Genomic DNA, 19,888 nt, shown 5'->3' with positions numbered 1-19,888 from the left:
AGCAAGCGACCACATTATCGCTAGCCATTGTAAACGCCTTCGGTATGATGTACACTCAGCAAGCACGATGCATCGATTAATGTAGGTGTGTGCTCGTGGTGGCCACGGGCGCGCAATACCGAAGGGAAAGGATGTGTGGCTGCATGTACGCACTAGCCAAAGCGGCATGAAAGCTGGAAATCCCAACTCCAGCGGAGAAAAGGAAGACCGGCAATGCCACAGCAACACACGAACACAAGGCACGACCCTCAAATTCATTATAAAACCACGCCAGGGGAGCGTGTGTTCGCCACGCTGCTGCTGCCTGCCACTGCATACGGCTACTACCACCGCGAACCCAACCATCTCCATCCATCTCACAAGCTCCTAGTCGCCATGGCCGTGAACGACACCAAGCTGGCCGCCGTGGCCGACGCTGAGAACCCGGCTGTGGTGTGCGGCAACGTCGACGACTCCAAGTCGTCCATCGACTTCGCGGGGCGCGCAAACTGGCTGCGCGCGGCGGTGCTGGGCGCCAACGACGGGCTGGTCTCCACGGCGTCCCTCATGCTCGGCGTCAGCGCCGTCAAGCCCGACGCGCGCGCCATGGTCGTGTCCGGGTTCGCGGGACTACTGGCCGGGGCGTGCAGCATGGCCATCGGAGAGTACGTGTCCGTCTGCTCCCAGCGGGACGTGGAGATCGCGGAGCTGGACCAGGCCGGAAAGCGTGGCGGCGACGAGGAGAAGGCACTGCCAAGCCCGGCACAGGCCGCCGCGGCCTCCGCGCTGGCTTTCTCCGTCGGGGCGCTCCTACCGCTGCTGGCTGCTGGGTTCATCGTGGGTTACAACCTGCGGGTGGCCGTGGTGGTCGTCGTGGCGACGTTGGCGCTGGCCGCGTTCGGATGCGTGGGCGCCGTGCTGGGGCGGGCCCCCGTGGCCAGGTCGTGCGCGCGGGTGGTGGTGGGCGGACTGGCTGCCATGGCCGTCACCTTTGGGTTCATGAGGCTCTTCCGAGCCAGCGGCGTATGAGAAACTGACATGGTCTTCGTCGCCGTCCTCGCGTGCGTAGGTCATGTGCGGGCATCGTCCATACTCTTCTCGGAATAAAGTGTCCAGTACTAGCCGACTTATTTTCTTGTACCTGGTCTGACTTATTTTCTTCCTTGTAATTGTAATCAAACGGCAAATGAAAACGTTTGAACTCGTACACCGTACTTTTTTTTGAACCAATAAACTCGTACACCGTACTACTACTATATAGTACCATGAAAATGCTACACCTACGTATTTCTTTACGAAAAGCTACCAAAAACCTTCCAGCCATAACTAATCAGCCCCCCTGATTTTCAGGGGTGGGGCCCCCTTCCTTTTCTTTTCCAATCAAACCTTTCCACATAAGCCTGTACGTAAGATACTTCCTCCGTTTCTTTTTAGTCTGCATATAGAATTTGGTCAAAGTCAAACTTTATAAAATTTGATCAACTTTATAGAAAAAAATATTAACATCTACAATACTAAAGCTATATGGTATGAAAATTTATTTCATGGTGCATCTAACCATATTGATTTCATATTGTGAATCTTGATATATTTTTCTATAAACTTAGTCAAATTAACAAAGTTTGACTTTGACCAAACCTTATATGCAAACTAAAAGGAAGTGAGGGAGTACGTAAAAGAATTTACGTAGGTGCCAGGTGATTTTAATTCTTCTCCGTGCATGCCCTATTGTTTGAAAAGATATGACACGGCATTTATGTGGGAAAGACCAAGGACATCCATGCATCGGCAGAGGCATCTGCGGGCCTCGATGGCTCGGAAGGATCTTGGCGTGCTTGTCCCACGCCGACTATGCATTGGCGACAGGGCCGGTCGCACGGTCCCAAATCCACCGCTCCCTTTCCGCGTCCCCCTTCCGACCCTCCTGCACCACTACATCGTACAAGTCCCAAAAGGGGACCAATGGGTCCGAGTGTTTCTCCTCATCCTCGAAACTGAAGATGACGGGGAGCTCCTTCCACTTCGCCATGGACGATGAAGTGGTGGATTGGAGGCGTGCGGGACGGGATTGGGAGGCACTCGAGGGAGGAACAAATGAGGGAGAAAGGGGAGGCACCAGTATAAGACATCGTGGGCTTTATCAAATGGGTAGTTGGGAAGGCGGTAGGCGGCCATCAAGGGTCGCTTTTATACGCGGTTGCTGACCTGCTCGCACGCCTCCTAGTCTCACAAATAAGCTAGGAGATGGTGATGCGTGGTGGGTTGCCATTGGAATCTGAGCAAGCAGCAGTGTCATATTTTTGCCATGTGGTTGACGGTCATGCTCCCGCCCCCTCCCCTGGCTGGTGGTCATGTTGCTTTAAATCCTGCATATAGCGTGAGGAGGAAGAAGATGAAACTTCGCTCCCGTGCTAACAGTTGGGTTTGGAGCGACCTGCAAACATGGCTGTCACAGCCTCCATATTTGGAGGCTATGTGGTCGTTTTTGCAGCGATGTCCACGACATACGGCTATCGCTGCACATATGACGACTTTCTAGAGTATCATTTTGTGTGATGATCGACATGCTAGCGGTTATTATAGCGATCGGCCACATATGGATCATCTGCTAGAGTTACTCTTACTCCATAGCGAGGCCTAATCTCGGAGGCCGCCCTAGCTCTAGGATATTTTATTTGACTACCTTTAATGGATCACATGTATAACCAGTGACAATCATCCCAAATCTTAATTATCGCCCTCACGGTCTAAAATCCCTCCAAGAATTTGCCCATGCGCCGCCATTGAGCCTCTCTCCTTGGCTCCCGTCCTCCATGTTTCCGTAAGTACATTAATGATTATCCGGTTGGCACCCTATTTCATAGTATGCCTAGCATGTGTCTACTCTTCCGATAGCGTGACGCGGAAGGTTGTATCTACCTCCTTTGTGTGGTGTTGTCCTGGCAGCCATCGAGTGTTGCGGATTACTCATGATGTCGTATAGGGGTGCCTGCCTCGATCCTGGACACCAGCGTCAATTTTCTTGAAGCAACGCATTCTCATCGATTTTCATGAAAGAAACCACCCACAACATTAGTGTGGACAATACATGCACATTTCCATTACGTATTTTTACGGAAGCCGGTTTTGGTATAATTACCAGATTCTACTATTGGGTGGATAAAATCTTGGATGGGACATATCCTGTAACTTTAGGCCAGATCCATTTTTGGAACACGTTCTCGAAATCCGACCTTTTTTCAAATGCATTTTTTAATGGCTATAATGTGAAAGAAAGATAGAAAAGGATTAGCATATAGTGAGTCTGGAGTCCACATTTTATATGCTAAGAGGTAGGGGTTGCTTAGAGCAACTCTAGCAGACCCCGCTAAAATTCGACCCGCAAAACGCGTTTGCGGTTTCACGAAGATCGTGTTTGCGGGTCGAAAACATGCGCCGCCGATCAGATACCGCATTTAAACTTCCATAATTTAAAAAACAATTTCACAGGAGAAATTGCACAAACCTAGTTCATCACATCACATACTACACAGTTCTTACATACTACATGATCAACAAACTAAGCATAGATCATACTACATGCTACATTAACCAGTAATAGAGGGGGTCGGATCTGACGATGGCGAGGTCGCGGCAAAATGGACGACGCCGTGGAGGCCGAGCGACGCTCAATCCTCCTCGCCGGAGCTGCACAGTTTGATGTACTTCGCCGCCTGCTCCGCGCGGATGCGGCGCCACTCCTCAGCCTTGTCGTTGGCGGCAACCGCCTGCTGTCACTGCTGGGCTTCGAGCTCCTCGGCGTGGCGCCGGCGCTCCGCCTCCTCGCACACGCTCCGCTGGGTGATGCGGCGGCGACGGCATCGAAGTCCGCAACGTAGTCCTCGGGCCCGACGACTCCGTTGCGGCCGAGCGGAGCGGACTCCTCAGGCTGCTCCTTCACCGGGACGAAGGAGAACGGAGCTGGTGATTCCGGCTCCACCTCGTCGTCCGACCACTCCCTCTTCACGGGGAGGAAGCCCGCGCCGGAGGACGAGGAGGATCCGGCGTAGGAAGATCTCGCGGAGGAGAATGACGCGCTACGACGGTCGTACTCCCCCGTCTCGCGGCGGTTGAAGCTCGGCGGCGGCGACATCCCGCGGTTGGTCCACCTCCGGGGGCCGCGCTTCCTCGCGCCGTCCGCCTGGAGACGCCGCTCGCGCTCCGGGTCGCGCTCACGGACTGATCTGCTGCCAGAGCCGCGTCCGCAGCTCCACGTTTGCCCCCACATGGCGGCTGGAGGCAGGGCGGGTGGTCGCCAACGGTGAGAAATTGCGAGAGGGGAAAGGGGAATCGGGTGGCTCGTGGCGGCGGGGGGATAGGGTTTGAAGCCGCAAAAGGGTCGTCGAACCGCAGTTATACTGCTCGGTGCGTGCGGTTTGCGGGCTGCGGCAAAAAAATTTACGGGCCGGGCGAGTATGCGGGCTCTGTTCTGGCCAGAAAATAGGGACGAGCCCGCATACTCGCTGGGATTTTTGCGGGCCGGGCGTTTTGCGGGGTCTACTAGAGTTGCTATAGGAGAATTTATTTGACTACCTTTAATGGATCGCATGTATAACCAGTGAAAATCAGCCCAAATCTTAATTATCGCCCTCACGGTCGATCATCCCTCCAAGCATTTGCCCATGCGCCGCCATTGCGCCTCTCTCCTTGGCTCCCGTCCTCCATGTTTCCGTAAGTACATTAATGATTATATAGTTGGCACCCATTTTCATAGTATGCCTAGCATGTGTCTACTCTTTCGACAGCGTGATGCGGAAGGTTGTATCTACCTCCTTTGTGTGGTGTTGTCCTGGCAGCCATCGAGTGCTGCGAATTACTCATGATGTTGTATAGGGGTGCCTGCATTGATCCTGGACACCAGTGCCAATTTTCTTGAAGCAACGCATTCTCATCGATTTTCATGAAAGAAACCACCCACAACATTAGTGTGGACAATACATCCACATTTCCATTACGTATTTTTACGGAAGCCGGTTTTGGTATAATTACTGGAGTTTACTATTGGATGGATAAAATCTTGGATGGGACATATCCTGAAACTTTAGGCCAGATCCATTTTTGGAACACGTTTTCGGGTTAATTCGACCTTCTTTCAAATGCATTTTTAATGGCTATAATAGTAAGAAAGATAGAAAAAGATCAGCATATAGCGAGTCTGGAGTCCACATTTTATATGCTAAGAGGTAGGGGCTGATTGGTAGTTGCCCAAAAGCGTCACGCCAACCCGTGGGCGTCGCGGGCGCACCAAAATATTGGTCGCCGATTTGGCCGCCCCGAGTTTCGTCAATGAATTGGCGCAAAAGTACAAAAAAAAAGGTAGGGTGACTTGGCGAGCCCAAACTTTAGATCCCTTTCAAACAAGCGCAATGCTTCGGTTAAGGCCAAAATATTGGCTGGGCGTGCAGGGGATCCAACCCAAACAGCCCCAACATCTCCAAATCTCTCCAAAGGAGTTTCTTTTTAACAATGTCAATTGTGTTCTTAGGAAACGGCTTCACTATTTCTCATGCATCTGAAAAATAAATACTTCTTCAACCATAGTTCAAAACTGCGACACTTATTTTGAATCGAAGGGACTATATTTTTGAGTCCGTTATACAAGAACCATCCAATCTGAGTGTAAAGATTCGTGCAAGCTTAATTGAATGAACTAATGTTCATTGAATGATTATTCGTTTCTCAAAATATTGGTAGTACTACACACAAATTATTTGGTTAGATCTCAATAAAATTCAAATGGAAAATTTAGTACTACCATGACCGAAATGATAACGAAATATCACTAAAATTCAATAAAATTCAGTTATTTCGAGTGTAGCTAAAAAAATTCTGAAACTGAAATTAAAAACCATTTTTATGTAGGAGCAAGCAAGCAAGCGACCACATTATCGCTAGCCATTGTAAACGCCTTCGGTATGATGTACACTCAGCAAGCACGATGCATCGATTAATGTAGGTGTGTGCTCGTGGTGGCCACGGGCGCGCAATACCGAAGGGAAAGGATGTGTGGCTGCATGTACGCACTAGCCAAAGCGGCATGAAAGCTGGAAATCCCAACTCCAGCGGAGAAAAGGAAGACCGGCAATGCCACAGCAACACACGAACACAAGGCACGACCCTCAAATTCATTATAAAACCACGCCAGGGGAGCGTGTGTTCGCCACGCTGCTGCTGCCTGCCACTGCATACGGCTACTACCACCGCGAACCCAACCATCTCCATCCATCTCACAAGCTCCTAGTCGCCATGGCCGTGAACGACACCAAGCTGGCCGCCGTGGCCGACGCTGAGAACCCGGCTGTGGTGTGCGGCAACGTCGACGACTCCGAGTCGTCCATCGACTTCGCGGGGCGCGCAAACTGGCTGCGCGCGGCGGTGCTGGGCGCCAACGACGGGCTGGTCTCCACGGCGTCCCTCATGCTCGGCGTCAGCGCCGTCAAGCCCGACGCGCGCGCCATGGTCGTGTCCGGGTTCGCGGGACTACTGGCCGGGGCGTGCAGCATGGCCATCGGAGAGTACGTGTCCGTCTGCTCCCAGCAGGACGTGGAGATCGCGGAGCTGGACCAGGCCGGAAAGCGTGGCGGCGACGAGGAGAAGGCACTGCCAAGCCCGGCACAGGCCGCCGCGGCCTCCGCGCTGGCTTTCTCCGTCGGGGCGCTCCTACCGCTGCTGGCTGCTGGCTTCATCGTGGGCTACAACCTGCGGGTGGCCGTGGTGGTCGTCGTGGCGACGTTGGCGCTGGCCGCGTTCGGATGCGTGGGCGCCGTGCTGGGGCGGGCCCCCGTGGCGAGGTCGTGCGCGCGGGTGGTGGTGGGCGGACTGGCTGCCATGGCCGTCACCTTTGGGTTCATGAGGCTCTTCCGAGCCAGCGGCGTATGAGAAACTGGCATGGTCTTCGTCGCCGTCCTCGCGTGCGTAGGTCATGTGCGGGCATCGTCCATACTCTTCTCGGAATAAAGTACCCAGTACTAGCCGACTTATTTTCTTGTATTGGGCTGACTTATTTTCTTCCTTGTAATTGTAATCAAACGGCAAATGAAAACGTTTAAACTCGTACACCGTACTTTTTTTGAATCAATAAACTCGTACACCATACTACTACTATATAGTACCATGAAAATGCTACACCTACGTATAGCTTTACGAAAAGCTACGTAAAACCTTCCAGCCATAATTAATCAGCCCCCCTGATTTTCAGGGGTGGGCCCCCCTCCCTTTTCTTTTTCAATCAAACGTTTTCACATAAGCCTGTACGTAAGATACTCTCTCCGTTTCTTTTTAGTCTGTATATAAGATTTGGTCAAAGTCAAACTTTGTAAAGTTTGAGGAACTTTATAGAAAAAAATATTAACATCTACAATACTAAAGCTATATGGTATGAAAATTTATTTCCTGGTGCATCTAACCATATTGATTTCATATTGTGAATCTTGATATGTTTTTCTATAAACTAAGTCAAATTAACAAAGTTTGACTTTCACCAAACCTTATATGCAGACTAAAAAGGAACTGAGGGAGTACGTAAAAGAATTTACGTAGGTGCCAGGTGATTTTAATTCTTCTCCGTGCATGCCCTATTGTTTGAAAAGATATGACACGACATTTATGTGGGAAAGACCAAGGACGTCCATGCATCGGTAGAGGCATTTGCGGGCCTCGATGGCTCAGAAGGACCTTGGCGTGCTTGTCCCACGCCGACTATGCATCGGCGACAAGGCCAGTCGCACGGTCCCAAATCCACCGCTCCCTTTCCGCGCCCCCCTTCCGGCCCTCCTCCACCACTACATCATACAAGTCCCAAAAGGGGACCAACGGGTCCGGCTGTTTCTCCTCATCCTCGAAACTGAAGATGACGGGGAGCTCCTTCCACTTCGCCATGGACGATGAAGTGGTGGATTGGAGGCGCGCAGGACGGGATTGGGAGGCACTCGAGGGAGGAACAGATGAGGGAAAAAGGGGAGGCACCAGTATAGGACACCGTGGGCGTTATCAAATGGGTAGTTGGGAAGGCGGTAGGCGGCCATCAAAGGGCGCTTTTATACGTGGTTGCTGTTGGGGAACGTTGCAGAAAATAAAAATTTTCCAACGGTTTCATCAAGATCCATCTATGAGTTCATCTAAGCAACGAGTGGTAGGAGAGAGATGCATCTACATACCAGTTTGTAGATCGCGTGCGGAAGCGTTCAAGAGAACGGGGTTGAGGTAGTCGTTCTCGTCGTGATCCTATCACCGGAGATCCTAGCGCTGAACGGACGACACCTCCGCGTTCAACACACATACGGTCAGCGTGACGTCTCCTCCGCCTTGATCCAGCAAGGGGGAAGATCCAGCAGCACGACGGCGTGGTGGTGGATGCAGCAGAACTCCGGCAGGGCTTCGCCAAGCTATTGCGCGAGGAGGAAGAGGTGTAGCAGGGGGAGGGAGGCGCCAAGACACAGGGTGCGGCTGCCCTCCCTCCCCCCTCCTTTATATAGGACCCCAGGGGGGTGCCGGCCCTGGGAGATCCAATCTCCCAAGGGGGGCGGCGGCCAGGGGGTGGAGTGCCCCCCAAGGCATGTGGGGCGCGCCCCCACCTAGGGTTTCCAACCCTAGGCGCAGGGGGGGCCAAGGGGGGGCGCACCAGCCCACTAGGGGCTGGTTCCCCTCCCACTTCAGCCCACGGGGCCCTCCAGGATAGGTGGCCCCATCCGGTGGACCCCCGGGACCCTTCCGGTGGTCCCGGTACAATACCGGGTGACCCCGAAACTTTCCCGATGGCCGAAACAGCACTTTCTATATATAATTCTCTACCTCCGGACCATTCCGGAACTCCTCATGACGTCCGGGATCTTATCCGGGACTCCGAACAACATTCGGTTTGCTGCATACTCATATTCATACAACCCTAGCATCACCGAACCTTAAGTGTGTAGACCCTACGGGTTCGGGAGACATGCAGACATGACCGAGACGGCTCTCCGGTCAATAACCAACAGCGGGATCTGGATACCCATGTTGGCTCCCACATACTCCTCGATGATCTCATCGGATGAACCACGATGTCGAGGATTCAAGCAACCCCGTATACTATTCCCTTTGTCAGACGGTATGTTACTTGCCCGAGATTCGATCGTCGGTATCCCAATACCTCGTTCAATCTCGTTGCCGGCAAGTCACTTTACTCGTACCATAATGCATGATCCCGTGACCAGACACTTGGTCACTTTGAGCTCATTATGATGATGCACTGCCGAGTGGGCCCAGTGATACCTCTCCGTAATACGGAGTGACAAATCTCAGTCTCGATCCGTGTCAACCCAACAGACACTTTTGGAGATACCTGTAGTGCACCTTTATAGTCACCCAGTTACGTTGTGACGTTTGGTACACAAAAGCACTCCTACGGTATTTGGGAGTTACACGATCTCATGGTCTAAGGAAGAGATACTTGACATTGGAAAAGCTCTATCAAAACGAACTACACGATCTTGTGCTATGCTTAGAATTGGGTCTTGTCCATCACATCATTCTCCCAATGATGTGATCCCATTATCAACGACATCCAATGTCCATAGTCAGGAAACCATGACTATCTGTTGATCAACGAGCTAGTCAACTTAGAGGCTCACTAGGGACATGTTGTGGTCTAAGTATTCACACGTGTATTACGATTTCCGGATAATACAATTATAGCATGAATAAAAGACAACTATCATGAACAAAGAAATATAATAATAATCCTTTTATTATTGCCTCTAGGGCATATTTCCAACAGTCTCCCACTTGCACTAGAGTCAATAATCTAGTTACATTCTGATGAATCGAACACCCATAGAGTTCTGGTGTTGATCATGTTTTGCTCGCGGAAGAGGTTTAGTCAACGGATCTGCGACATTCAGATCCGTATGTACTTTGCAAATATTGATGTCTCCATCTTGAACATTTTCACGGATGGAGTTGAAACGACGCTTGATGTGCCTGGTCTTCTTGTGAAACCTAGGCTCCTTGGCAAGGGCAATAGCTCCAGTGTTGTCACAGAAGAGTTTGATCGGCCCCGACGCATTGGGTATGACTCCTAGGTCGGTGATGAACTCCTTCATCCATATTGCTTCATGCGCTGCTTCCGAGGCCGCCATGTACTCCGCTTCACATGTAGATCCCGCCACGACGCTCTGCTTGCAACTGCACCAGCTTACTGCTCCACGATTCAACATATACACGTATCCGGTTTGTGACTTAGAGTCATCCAGATGTGTGTCAAAGCTAGCGTCGACGTAACCCTTTATGACGAGCTCTTCGTCACCTCCATAAACGAGAAACATGTCCTTTGTCCTTTTCAGGTACTTCAGGATATTCTTGACCGCTGTCTAGTGTTCCTTGCCGGGATTACTTTGGTACCTTCCTACCAAACTTACGGCAAGGTTTACATCTGGTCTGGTACACAGCATGGCATACATAATAGATCCTATGGCTGAGGCATAGGGGATGACACTCATCTATTCTTTATCTTTTGCCGTGGTCAGGCATTGAGCCGAGCTCAATCTCACACCTTGGAATACAGGCAAGAACTCTTTCTTTGACTGATCCATTTTGAACTTCTTCAAAATCTTATCAAGGTATGTGATTTGTGAAAGACCTATGAGGCATCTCGATCTATCCCTATAGATCTTGATGCCTAATATGTAAGCAGCTTCTCCAAGGTCCTTCATTGAAAAACACTTATTCAAGTAGGCCTTAATGCTGTCCAAGAATTCTATATCATTTCCCATCAAAAGTATGTCATCTACATATAATATGAGAAATGCTACCGAGCTCCCACTCACTTTCTTGTAAACGCAGGCTTCTCCATAAGTCTGCATAAACCCAAACGCTTTGATCATCTCATCAAAGCGAATGTTCCAACTCCGAGATGCTTGCACCAGCCCATAAATGGATCGCTGGAGCTTGCATACTTTGTTAGCATTCTTAGGATCGACAAAACCTTCCTGCTGCATCATATACAGCTCTTCCTTAAGATAACCATTAAGGAATGCCGTTTTGACGTCCATCTGCCATATCTCATGATCATAGTATGCGGCAATTGCTAACATGATTCGGACGGACTTAAGCTTCGCTACGGGAGAGAAAGTCTCATCGTAGTCAACCCCTTGAACTTGCCGATAACCCTTAGCGACAAGTCGAGCTTTATAGATGGTGACATTACCATCCGCGTCCGTCTTCTTCTTAAAGATCCATTTGTTTTCTATCGCTCGCCGATCATCGGGCAAGTCAGTCAAAGTCCATACTTTGTTTTCATACATGGATTCTATCTCGGATTGCATGGCTTCTAGCCATTTGTTGGAATCTGGGCCCGCCATCGCTTCTTCATAGTTCGAAGGTTCACCATTGTCTAACAACATGATTTCCAGGACAGGGTTGCCATACCACTCTGGTGTGGAACGTATCCTCGTGGACCTACGAAGTTCAGTAGCAACTTGATCCGAAGTACCTTGATAATCATCATTAATTTCCTCTCCAGTCGGTGTAGGCACCACAGGAACATTTTCCTGAGCTGCACTACTTTCCGGTTCAAGAGGTAGTACTTCATCGAGTTCTACTTTCCTCCCACTTACTCCTTTCGAGAGAAACTCTTTTTTAGAAAGGATCCGTTCTCGGCAACAAAGATCTTGCCTTCGGATCTAAGGTAGACGGTATAACCAATTGTTTCCTTGGGGTATCCTATGAAGACGCATTTTTCCGACTTGGGTTCGAGCTTTTCAGGTTGAAGTTTCTTGACATAAGCATCGCATCCCCAAACTTTTAGAAACGACAGCTTAGGTTTCTCCCCAAACCATAATTCATACGATGTCGTATCAACTGATTTAGACGGTGCCCTATTTAAAGTGAATGTAGCTGTCTCTAGAGCGTATCCCCAAAATGATAGCGGTAAATCGGTAAGAGACATCATAGATCGCAACATATCCAATAGAGTGCGATTACGACGTTCGGACACACCGTTACGCTGAGGTGTTCCAGGCGGCGTGAGTTGTGAAACGATTCCACATTTCCTTAAGTGTGTACCAAATTCGTGACTTAAATATTCTCCTCCACGATCTGATCGTAAGAATTTTATCTTTCGGTCACGTTGATTCTCTACTTCATTCTGAAATTCCTTGAACTTTTCAAAGGTCTCAGACTTGTGTTTCATCAAGTAGACATACCCATATCTACTTAAGTCATCAGTGAGAGTGAGAACATAACGATATCCTCCGCGAGCCTCAACGCTCATTGGACCACACACATCAGTGTGTATGATTTCCAATAAGTTGGTGTTGGGGAACGTTGCAGAAAATAAAAAATTTCCTATGGTTTCACCAAGATCCATCTATGAGTTCATCTAAGCAATGAGTGAAAGGAGATATGCATCTACATACCACTTTGTAGATCACGAGCGGAAGCGTTCAAAAGAACGGGGTTGAGGTAGTCGTTCTCGTCGTGATCCTATCACCGGAGATCCTAGCGCCGAATGGACGGCACCTCCGCGTTCAACACACGTATGGTCAGCGTGACGTCTCCTCCGTCTTGATCCAGGAAGGGGGAAGGAGAGGTTGATGATGATCTAGCAGCACGACGGCGTGGTGGTGGATGCAGCAGAACTCCGGCAGGGCTTCGCCAAGCTGCTGCGGGAGGAGGACGAGGTGTAGCAGGGGAAGGGAGGCACCAAGACTTGGGTGCCGCTGCCCTCCCCCTTGCCCTCCTTTATATAGGCCCCCAGGGGGGCGCCGGCCCTGGGAGATGCAATCTCCCAAGGGGGGCGGCGGCCAGGAGGGTGGAGTGCCCCCCAAGGCAAGTGGTGCGTCCCCCCCCCCCACCTAGGGTTTCCAACCCTAGGCGCAGGGGGGGCCAAGGGGGGCGCACCAGCCCACTAGGGGCTGGTTCCCCTCCCACTTCAGCCCACGGGGCCCTCCGGGATCGGTGGCCCCACCCGATGGACCCCCGAGACCCTTCCGGTGGTCCCGGTACAATACCGGGTGACCCCAAAACTTTCCCGATGGCCGAAACAACACTTCCTATATAGTTTTCTTTACCTCCGGACCATTCCGAAACTCCTCGTGACGTCCGGGATCTCATCCGGGACTCCGAACAACATTCGGTTTGCTGCATGCTCATATTCATACAACCCTAGCGTCACCGAACCTTAAGTGTGTAGACCCTACGGGTTCGGGAGACATGCAGACATGACCGAGACGCTCTCCGGTCAATAACCAACAGCGGGATCTGGATACCCATGTTGGCTCCCACATACTCCTCGATGATCTCATCGGATGAACCACGATGTCGAGGGTTCAAGCAACCCCGTATACTATTCCCTTTGTCAGACGGTATGTTACTTGCCCGAGACTCGATCGTCGGTATCCCAATACCTCGTTCAGTCTCGTTACCGGCAAGTCACTTTACTCGTACCGTAATGCATGATCCCGTGACCAGACACTTGGTCACTTTGAGCTCATTATGATGATGCACTACCGAGTGGGCCCAGTGATACCTCTCCGTAACACGGAGTGACAAATCCCAGTCTCGATCCGTGTCAACCCAACAGACACTTTCGGAGATACCTGTAGTGCACCTTTATAGTCACCCAGTTACGTTGTGACGTTTGGTACACCCAAAGCACTCCTACGGTATCCGGGAGTTACACGATCTCATGGTCTAAGGAAGAGATACTTGACATTGGAAAAGCTCTAGCAAAACGAACTACACGATCTTGTGCTATGCTTAGGATTGGGTCTTGTCCATCACATCATTCTCCTAATGATGTGATCCCGTTGTCAACGACATCTAATGTCCATAGTCAGGAAACCATGACTATCTGTTGACCAACGAGCTAGTCAACTAGAGGCTTACTAGGGACGTATTGTGGTCTATGTATTCACACGTGTATTACGATTTCCGGATAATACAATTATAGCATGAATAAAAGACAATTATCATGAACAAGGAAATATAATAATAATCCTTTTATTATTGCCTCTAGGGCATATTTCCAACAGTCTCCCACTTGCACTAGAGTCAATAATCTAGTTACATTGTGATGAATCGAACACCCATAGAGTTCTGGTGTTGATCATGTTTTGCTCGCGAGAGAGGTTTAGTCAACGGATCTGCGACATTCAGATCCGTATGTACTTTGCAAATATCTATGTCTCCATCTTGAACATTTTCACGGATGGAGTTGAAGCGACGCTTGATGTGCCTGGTCTTCTTGTGAAACCTGGGCTCCTTGGCAAGGGCAATAGCTCCAGTGTTGTCACAGAAGAGTTTGATCGGCCCCGACGCATTGGGTATGACTCCTAGGTCGGTGATGAACTCCTTCACCCAAATTGCTTCATGCGCTGCCTCCGAGGCTGCCATGTACTCCGCTTCACATGTAGATCCCGCCACGACGCTCTGCTTGCAGCTGCACCAGCTTACTGCTCCACCATTCAACATATACACGTATCCGGTTTGTGACTTAGAGTCATCCAGATCTGTGTCGAAGCTAGCGTCGACGTAACCCTTTACGACGAGCTCTTCGTCACCTCCATAAACGAGAAACATGTCCTTTGTCCTTTTCAGGTACTTCAGGATATTCTTGACCGCTGTCCAGTGTTCCTTGCCGGGATTACTTTGGTACCTTCCTACCAAACTTACGGCAAGGTTTACATCAGGTCTGGTACACAGCATGGCATACATAATAGATCCTATGGCTGAGGCATAGGGGATGACGCTCATCTCTTCTTTATCTTTTGCCGTGGTCGGGCATTGAGCCGAGCTCAATCTCACACCTTGCAGTACAGGCAAGAACCCTTTCTTGGACTGATCCATTTTGAACTTCTTCAAAATCTTATCAAGGTATGTGCTTTGTGAAAGACCTATGAGGCGTCTCGATCTATCCCTATAGATCTTGATGCCTAATATGTAAGCAGCTTCTCCAAGGTCCTTCATTGAAAAACACTTATTCAAGTAGGCCTTAATGCTGTCCAAGAATTCTATATCATTTCCCATCAAAAGTATGTCATCTACATATAATATGAGAAATGCTACAGAGCTCCCACTCACTTTCTTGTAAACGCAGGCTTCTCCATAAGTCTGCATAAACCCAAACGCTTTGATCATCTCATCAAAGCGAATGTTCCAACTCCGAGATGCTTGCACCAGCCCATAAATGGATCGCTGGAGCTTGCATACTTTGTTAGCATTCTTAGGATCGACAAAACCTTCCGGCTGCATCATATACAGCTCTTCCTTAAGATAACCGTTAAGGAATGCCGTTTTGACGTCCATCTGCCATATCTCATAATCATAGTATGCGGCAATTGCTAACATGATTCGGACGGACTTAAGCTTCGCTACGGGAGAGAAAGTCTCATCGTAGTCAATCCCTTGAACTTGCCGATAACCCTTAGCGACAAGTCGAGCTTTATAGATGGTGACATTACCATCCGCGTCCGTCTTCTTCTTAAAGATCCATTTGTTTTCTATCGCTCGCCGATCATCGGGCAAGTCAGTCAAAGTCCATACTTTGTTTTCATACATGGATTCTATCTCGGATTGCATGGCTTCTAGCCATTTGTTGGAATCTGGGCCCGCCATCGCTTCTTCATAGTTCGAAGGTTCACCGTTGTCTAACAACATGATTTCCAGGACAGGGTTGCCATACCACTCTGGTGTGGAACGTGTCCTTGTGGACCTACGAAGTTCAGTAGCAACTTGATCAGAAGTACCTTGATCATCATCATTAATTTCCTCTCCAGTCGGTGTAGGCACCACAGGAACATTTTCCTGAGCTGCACTACTTTCCGGTTCAAGAGGTAGTACTTCATCGAGTTCTACTTTCCTCCCACTTACTCCTTTCGAGAGAAACTCTTTTTCCAGAAAGGATCCGTTCTTGGCAACAAAGATCTTGCCCTCGGATCTTAAGTAGAAGGTATACCCAATGGTTTCCTTAGGGTATCCTATGAAGACGCATTTTTCCGACTTGGGTTCGAGCTTTTCAGGTTGAAGTTTCTTGACATAAGCATCGCATCCCCAAACTTTTAGAAACGACAGCTTAGGTTTCTTCCCAAACCATAATTCATACGGTGTCGTCTCAACGGATTTAGACGGTGCCCTATTTAAAGTGAATGTAGCTGTCTCTAGAGCGTATCCCCAAAATGATAGCGGTAAATCGGTAAGAGACATCATAGATCGCACCATATCCAATAGAGTGCGATTACGACGTTCGGACACACCGTTACGCTGAGGTGTTCCAGGCGGCGTGAGTTGTGAAACGATTCCACATTTTCTTAAGTGTGTACCAAATTCGTGACTTAAATATTCTCCTCCACGATCCGATCGTAAGAATTTTATCTTTCGGTCACGTTGATTCTCTACTTCATTCTGAAATTCCTTGAACTTTTCAAAGGTCTCAGACTTGTGTTTCATCAAGTAGACATACCCATATCTACTCAAGTCATCAGTGAGAGTGAGAACATAACGATATCCTCCGCGAGCCTCAACGCTCATTGGACCACACACATCAGTATGTATGATTTCCAATAAGTTGGTTGCTCGCTCCATTGTTCCGGAGAACGGAGTCTTGGTCATTTTGCCCATGAGGCATGGTTCGCATGTGTCAAATGATTCATAATCGAGAGACTCTAAAAGTCCATCAGCATGGAGCTTCTTCATGCGCTTGACACCAATGTGACCAAGGCGGCAGTGCCACAAGTATGTGGGACTATCGTTATCAACTTTACATCTTTTGGTATTCACACTATGAATATGTGTAACATTACGTTCGAGATTCATTAAGAATAAACCATTGACCATCGGGGCATGACCATAAAACATATCTCTCATATAAATAGAACAACCATTATTCTCGGATTTAAATGAGTAGCCATCTCGTATCAAACGAGATCCAGATACAATGTTCATGCTCAAACTTGGCACTAAATAACAATTATTGAGGTTTAAAACTAATCCCGTAGGTAAATGTAGAGGTAGCGTGCCGACGGCGATCACATCGACCTTGGAACCATTCCCGACGCGCATCGTCACCTCGTCCTTCGCCAGTCTCCGCTTATTCCGCAGCTCCTGCTGTGAGTTACAAATGTGAGCAACGGCACCGGTATCAAATACCCAGGAGTTACTACGAGTACTGGTAAGGTACACATCAATTACATGTATATCAAATATACCTTTAGTGTTGCCGGCCTTCTTGTCCGCTAAGTATTTGGGGCAGTTCCGCTTCCAGTGACCCTTCCCTTTGCAATAAAAGCACTCAGTCTCAGGCTTGGGTCCATTCTTTGACTTCTTCCCGGCAACTGGCTTACCGGGCGCGGCAACATCTTTGCCGTCCTTCTTGAAGTTCTTCTTACCCTTGCCCTTCTTGAACTTAGTGGTCTTATTGACCATCAACACTTGATGTTCTTTCTTGATTTCAACCTCTGCTGACTTCAGCATTGAAAATACTTCAGGAATGGTCTTCACCATCCCCTGCATATTGTAGTTCAACACAAAGCTCTTGTAGCTCGGTGGGAGCGACTGAAGGATTCTGTCAATGACCGCCTCGTCCGGGAGGTTGATCTCCAGCTGGGACAGGCGGTTGTGCAACCCAGACATTTTGAGTATGTGCTCACTGACAGAACTGTTTTCCTCCATCTTACAACTATAGAACTTGTCGGAGACTTCATATCTCTCGACCCGGGCATGAGCTTGGAAAACCATTTTCAGCTCCTCGAACATCTCATATGCTCCGTGTTTCTCAAAACGCTTTTGGAGCCCCGGTTCTAAGCTGTAAAGCATGCCGCACTGAACGAGGGAGTAATCATCAGCACGTGATTGCCAAGTGTTCATAACGTCTTGGTTCTCTGGGATGGGTGCTTCACCTAGCGGTGCATCTAGGACATAATCTTTCTTGGCTGCTATGAGGATGATCCTCAGGTTCCGGACCCAGTCCGAATAGTTGCTGCCATCATCTTTCAGCTTGGTTTTCTCTAGGAACGCGTTGAAGTTCATGTTGACATGAGCGTTGGCCATTTGATCTACAAGACATATTTTGCAAAAGTTTTAGACTAAGTTCATGATAATTAAGTTCATCTAATCAAATTATTTAATGAACTCCCACTCAGATTAGACATCCCTCTAGTCATCTAAGTGTTACACGATCCGAGTCGACTAGGCCGTGTCCGATCATCACGTGAGACGGACTAGTCATCATCGGTGAACATCTCCATGTTGATCGTATCTTCCATACGACTCATGTTCGACCTTTCGGTCTCTGTGTTCCGAGGCCATGTCTGTACATGCTAGGCTCGTCAAGTTAACCCTAAGTGTTCTGCATGTGTAAATCTGTCTTACACCCGTTGTATGTGAACGTAAGGATCTATCACACCCGATCATCACGTGGTGCTTCGAAACGACGAACTTTAGCAACGGTGCACAGTTAGGGGGAACACTTTCTTGAAATTATTATAAGGGATCATCTTATTTACTACCGCCGTTCTAAGTAAACAAGATGCATAAACATAATAAACATCACATGCAATTATATAAGTAGTGACATGATATGGCCAATATCATATAGCTCCTTCGATCTCCATCTTCGGGGCTCCATGATCATCTTCGTCACCGGCATGACACCATGATCTCCATCATCATGATCTCCATCATTGTGTCTTCATGAAGTTGTCACGCCAACGACTACTTCTACTTCTATGGCTAACGCGTTTAGCAATAAAGTAAAGTAATTTACATGGCGTTCTTCAATGACACGCAGGTCATACAAAAATAAAGACAACTCCTATGGCTCCTGCCGGTTGTCATACTCATCGACATGCAAGTCGTGATTCCTATTACAAGAACATGATCTCATACATCACAATATATCATTCATCATTCATCACAACTTCTGGCCATATCACATCACATGACAATTGCTGCAAAAACAAGTTAGACGTCCTCTAATTGTTGTTGCATCTTTTACGTGGCTGCAATTGGGTTCTAGCAAGAACGTTTTCTTACCTACGAATAACCACAACATGATTTTGTCAACTTCTATTTACCCTTCATAAGGACCCTTTTCATCTAATCCGCTCCAACTAAAGTAGGAGAGACAGACACCCGCTAGCCACCTTATGCAACTAGTGCATGTCAGTCGGTGGAACCTGTCTCACGTAAGCGTACGTGTAAGGTCGGTCCGGGCCGCTTCATCCCACAATACCGCTGAAGCAAGAAAAGACTAGTAGCGGCAAGCAAGTTGATAAGATCTACGCCCACAACAAAATTGTGTTCTACTCGTGCAATAGAGAACTACGCATAGACCTAGCTCATGATGCCATTGTTGGGGAACGTTGCAGAAAATAAAATTTTTCCTACAGTTTCACCAAGATCCATCTATGAGTTCATCTAAGCAACGAGTGAAAGGAGAGATGCATCTACATACCACTTTGTAGATCGCGAGCGGAAGCGTTCAAAAGAACGGGGTTGAGGTAGTCGTTCTCGTCGTGATCCTATCACCGGAGATCCTAGCGCCGAACGGACGGCACCTCCGCGTTCAACACACGTACGGTCAGCGTGACGTCTCCTCCATCTTGATCCAGCAAGGGGGAATGAGAGGTTGATGATGATCCAGCAGCAAAACGGCGTGGTGGTGGATGCAGCAGAACTCCGGCAGGGCTTCGCCAAGCTGCTGCGGGAGGAGGACGAGGTGTAGCAGGGGAAGGGAGGCGCCAAGACTTGGGTGCGGCTGCCCTCCCCCTTGCCCTCCTTTATATAGGCCCCCAAGGGGGGGCGCCGGCCCTGGGAGATGCAATCTACCAAGGGGGGCGGCGGCCAGGGGGGTGGAGTGCCCCCCAAGGCAAGTGGTGCGCCCCCCCCCCCCACCTAG

At 49.1% G+C, this 19,888-nt stretch overlaps 2 protein-coding genes across 2 annotated transcripts; both read left to right on the top strand.

Annotated features, from left to right (window-relative positions):
• The first annotated feature begins 302 nt into the window (after positions 1-302).
• On the top strand, positions 303-1,226 carry LOC123041934 (vacuolar iron transporter homolog 5). Its single transcript, XM_044464481.1, has one exon. The coding sequence runs from the start codon at positions 376-378 to the stop codon at positions 1,006-1,008; it is 633 nt and encodes a 210-aa protein (XP_044320416.1). The 5' UTR covers positions 303-375; the 3' UTR covers positions 1,009-1,226.
• Positions 1,227-6,191: 4,965 nt separating this feature from the next.
• Positions 6,192-7,270, top strand: LOC123041933 (vacuolar iron transporter homolog 5-like). Its single transcript, XM_044464480.1, has one exon. It carries the CDS (start codon positions 6,265-6,267, stop codon positions 6,895-6,897), a length of 633 nt encoding a protein of 210 aa, XP_044320415.1. The 5' UTR covers positions 6,192-6,264; the 3' UTR covers positions 6,898-7,270.
• The last annotated feature ends 12,618 nt before the right edge of the window (positions 7,271-19,888 follow it).

The sequence above is a fragment of the Triticum aestivum genome, chromosome 2B, assembly GCF_018294505.1.
Source record: "Triticum aestivum cultivar Chinese Spring chromosome 2B, IWGSC CS RefSeq v2.1, whole genome shotgun sequence".
NCBI classification, from domain to species: domain Eukaryota; kingdom Viridiplantae; phylum Streptophyta; class Magnoliopsida; order Poales; family Poaceae; genus Triticum; species Triticum aestivum.
Note: the sequence above shows the minus strand (reverse complement) of the source record. Positions and strands in the feature narration are given on the sequence as shown.

Coding starts and splice junctions, on each gene's coding strand:
- LOC123041933 (XM_044464480.1), top strand. CDS start 6,265: ATGGCCGTGAACGACACCAAGCTGGCCGCCGTGGCCGACGCTGAGAAC.
- LOC123041934 (XM_044464481.1), top strand. CDS start 376: ATGGCCGTGAACGACACCAAGCTGGCCGCCGTGGCCGACGCTGAGAAC.